General features: G+C 38.1%; 1 protein-coding gene across 1 annotated transcript; it reads right to left on the reverse strand.

Annotated features, from left to right (window-relative positions):
* Positions 1-1,010: 1,010 nt before the first annotated feature.
* Positions 1,011-4,773, reverse strand: LOC103126298 (olfactory receptor 11G2-like). Its single transcript, XM_007537195.2, has 2 exons — positions 4,754-4,773; positions 1,011-1,911 (listed from the first exon to the last, which is right to left on the reverse strand). Exons 1-2 carry the CDS (start codon positions 4,771-4,773, stop codon positions 1,011-1,013), a joined length of 921 nt encoding a protein of 306 aa, XP_007537257.2.

Here is a 4,773-nt window from a genome sequence, read left to right on the forward strand (position 1 = left end):
CAGATGAGTGGCTGAGCAAGTTGTGGTCTATATACACAATGGAATACTACTCAGCTGTAAAAAATGGTGACTTCACCATTTTCAGCTGATCTTGGATGGACCTTGAAAATTTCATGTTGAGTGAAATAAGTCAGAAACAGAAGGATGAATATGGGATGATCTCACTCTCAAGAAAAGAAAACACAAGTAGAACCTGAAATGGAATTGGCATATCGCACCAAAGTTAAAGACTCTGGGGTAGGTGGGTGGGGAGAATACAGGTCCAAGAAGGATTCAGAGGACCTAGGGGGGTTGTTGTTATATGGGAAACTGGGGAATGTTATGCATGTACAAACTATTGTACTTACTGTTGAATGTAAAACATTAATTCCCCAATTAAAAAAAAAAAACTATTCTCAGGCCAGTGGAGTAGTTCACTTGGACAATGTGCTGCTTTGCCATGCATGTGACCCATGTTCAAACCTGGGCCCCACTGCATTGAGGGATAATTCAGTGCTGTGGTCTCTTTAATATAGTCTCTCTCTGCCTCTTGGCTCTATCTAAAAACAAGCAAACAAACAAAACAAAACAGAAACTCTTCTCTTTCTCTCTTACCTTTGTGGAGAGGTTTTCTGAGTTTGCAGAAAAGTACACTTCCCCAACATATTCATCTTAATTTTGTAAACTATTATTTTATCATTTATAAAATCAGGGAGTTGGAATAAACATTTGAGATCACTTACAGTCCTGTAATAGGTAGGAGGTAGGAAAACCATGGTAGTATATAAAGTTTAAAAACAACATGAATGACTTTATGAATGACTTTATGAATGACTTTATGAATGACTTTATGAATGTTGTTGGTTTTCTTTTCATTGAAGAAGCTGAAAATCAACACTGAGATTCCCTAACATTTTAATAATATTTTATTGGTGATTTAATAGCATTTTATAAGGTTATATTATTTCAGGAGTCTTTCCATATCATACATTTAGTGTGTGAGCCAATTTTTAAAACCAATACTTTACATTTTATATTCTCAGAAATTTCTTCATAGCATGTTTCATATCTTTGTTTCTCAGGCTATAGATCACAGGGTTGATGAGTGGAGTAAGGACAGAATAAAACAAAGTCACTATCTTCTGCATTCCAGCTTTATGCTCAGATGTTGGGCTCACATACATGACCATCACTGAGCCATAGAAAAGAGAAACCACAGCCAGATGGGAACCACAGGTGGAGAAAGCCTTTTTTCTCCCAGCTGCTGAAGGCACCCTTAGTACAGCTTGAAGCACCAAAGCATAGGACCCCATGATGAAGAGAAAGGGAATGAATAAAAGTAGAGAGCTTAAGGTTGAGCTAGTTAACTCTATTATAGGGGCTCTTGGACAAGTGAGAGCTAATAAAGGACCAGGATCACACAGGAAATGGTCAATGATCCTGGATCCACAGAAGGACATTTGGGAAATGAGGATGATAGGAACCAAGAACCATAGGAAACCAAGCACCCAGCAGCTGAGTACCAGATTCTTACAGAGATGCCTTGTCATAATGGTTGGGTAGTGCAGCGGCCTGCAGATGGCCAGGTATCTATCAAACGCCATGATAGCCAAGAAAAAGCACTCTGTAGAACCCAAGGAGAAGAAAAAGTAAAACTGAAGAAAGCATCCAGAGAAGGAGATGACCTTGGTGTCAGAGAGGAAGTTGGCCAGCATATTGGGGACAGTCGAAGTGACATACCAGATCTCCAGGAAGGAGAAATTGGCGAGCAGGATGTACATGGGTGTGTGGAGTCTCTGATCCCAATACACAGCACAGATGATAGAACCATTGCCCATGAGGGTCAGGAGGTAGACAAAAGCAAACAGCAGGAAGAGGAGAGACTGTCCTTCCTTGGGGCAAGGGAAGCCCAGGAGGATGAATCCTGTGATACTGCTAAAGTTGGAGGTTTTCATGTGTTTATGAGCTGTGAAAGAACCAGTAGATGATAAATGGCTATGCAGAGACAGATAGAAGCCCAGATACATAAGGAAGACATCCTGGAGAATGCAATACTTACATTCTACTTTTGCTTAATACTGACATGCTATCCTATATTAACTATTCTTCTGAAAAATACTAGAAATCAGTGAATATCAGTGGAAGGTAAAGATGTTTCTTTGTTGTGAAATGCATGGAAATGTGACTAATGTGTAAATACAGTTTAATTGGTAATTAAAATTTTTTATGTTTATTTATTTTGTTTATTATCCCTTTTGTTGCCCTTGTTGTTTTTTTATTGTTTTGTAGTTGTTATTGTTGTTGTTATTGATGTCATCATTGTTAGATAGGACAGAGAGAAATGGAGAGAGTAGGGGAAGACAGAGAAGGGGGGAGAGAAATACAGACACCTGCAGACCTGCTTCACCACCTGTTAGTGACACCCTGGCAGGTGGGAAGCCGGGGGCTTGAACCCAGATCCTTACGCCAGTCCTTGCACTTTGTGCCACGTGCGCTTAACCCACTAAGCTACCGCCCAACTTCCTAGTTGGTAATTATTATAAAATTCCATTTAACTGCCACTGAGATCTAAAAATCAAATACCATTTGACCCATAGAATCTCTCTTTGTGCTCTATCCCAACCAGTGTCATTTGCCTCAATATTTTTCAAGCTGCAGCATTCTCCTTTATGTTAATCACTTCCTCATTTTTCTTATAATTTAATCACTAAGTATTGTGGAGCACTTTTTTAAATTAAAGAAGTGATGGATGAATAAATGGCACCTTAAGCTTTCCTTTCTTCTTCTCTTCAACAAGTGGTGTTGAGAAAGTTGGGTTGAAATGTACACTGAGTGAAACTGGACAACCACATATCACCATGCAAAAAAGTCAATTCCAAGTGCATCAAAGTCATGGACATCAGATCAGAAACTATCAAATACATGTAAGAAAACACTGGGTGCCAAAATAGCTCAGTTGGGAGAGCTTAGACTGCAGAAAACATTGGCAGAATACTTCATGATCTACACTTTGGAAATTCCTTCAAAGACTCGAGTCTGACAGCAAAGAAAACAAAACCAAAAATAAATCATGGGAACTATAGCAATCTGAAAAGCTTCTGTACAGACAAAGCTGCCATCTCTCAAATAGAAAGATACCTAACCGAATTTGAGAAGATATTTGCACAATATAATTCAGATAAAGGACTAATAACCAAAATACATTTAAAACCCCCTCAGTAGATTTAGCAACAAAGCAACAACACCATTAGAAAACGGGGTGACATGGGCAGAATCTTTTCCAAAGAGAACCAGTTGGCCAACAGACACACAACAAAGTGCTCAAAGTAATTGATTATCAGAGAAATGCAAATGAAGACAATGATGAGGTACCACTTTACACCTGTGAGAATGTCAGGCATTAAAAAGAATAAATTGGAGAGGATGCGGGAGCAAAAGGAAAAAAAAATCAAAAACCCTGCATTGCTTGTAGGAGTGTATATTGGTCCAACTTTTGTGGAAAAAAGTCTATAGATTTCTCAGAACACTAGAAGTGGATCTATCCTATAAACCAGCAATTTCTCCCCTGGGAATTTGACCAGAGAAAACAGAAACACCTATCAGAAGTGATCTATGTATACTTATGGGCATAGCAACACAATTTGTAATAGCCCAAACTTATAAGCAGCCCAGATGTTCAACAACTGATGAGTAGCCATAAGAGGTGGTACATATTCACAGTGGAATGATGCTCAGCTGTTAAAATGAAGTCCTCTCCCTTGCTTCATCGTTGATAGGACTTGAAGTCATTATATTAATTGAAATAAGTAAAAAAGAGGAGGAAAAATACTGAATAATCTCACTTACCAAGAGAACTTAAGAAATAAGGATAGAGAGGGAAATTACATTGTGAAACTCAGACTGGGTGCAGTGGCTTGGAAGAAGAGGGAGGGAAGGAATGGAGAAACCCTTGAGGTCCTATTGCTTGAAGGATGCAAAGAGGAGAACTTGTACTCATGTGTCAACAACTATACCGTAAGCCATTAACTCACCTCCCCCCCCAGAAAAATGAAAAACAGAACAAAAAACAACAAAACAAACAAAAAGACCCAAAACTTCCCTCTTTCCCAGAAGAGAAATTCTCTTTGACTCTCTTCTTCTCTGTTATCCCTGAAAGCAGGATTTACAACTCTGCCTGAGGGGGTCCTTTCCTAACAGAGACAGAGCAACACTCATTGTCAGAGTGAGGGGTGGGGAGTTTGTAAACAAATGCTACTCAGCTTTGAATTGTCCAATCAAGAATGTCAAAAATTTCTTTACTTGTCCATTTGTCACAGTCTTATAAATTCTTTTTTTTTTTTTATAGAATTATGTGAATTGGGTGTTTGCAATTGTACAGATAATTTTATATCCATAATAACACTTTCATGTGCATAAAATGAAATTTGGTATTTTTCTCCTGTTAATATGTTTTGTGCCACTTTAATTACGTTGTACCTGTGAAGACATGGAAAGGTAGAAGACCAGTAGCTTTTCTAATAGCTCTAATAGTATACATTCTGAAATCAAAGCATTTTGTTTTGCTTGTTTTTGTACATTAGAAAAATACCTATCAATTTCTAAAAATTATTACTAAGCTTTATTAGAATAAGCAAATAAGTAAATGCAGTAAAACTTAAGGTTAACAGAGGCCCCACTAAAATCCTAGGTGTATTTCCTCCCTAACTTGAGGTCAGACCCCATAAACTTAATTCTGGTTTGGATACAACAAATGAGACTCAATGCTTTTAACAACTGGGAGAAGCCTAGGCTCAT

Source organism: Erinaceus europaeus, chromosome 16, assembly GCF_950295315.1.
Source record: "Erinaceus europaeus chromosome 16, mEriEur2.1, whole genome shotgun sequence".
In the NCBI taxonomy this organism is placed as follows: domain Eukaryota; kingdom Metazoa; phylum Chordata; class Mammalia; order Eulipotyphla; family Erinaceidae; genus Erinaceus; species Erinaceus europaeus.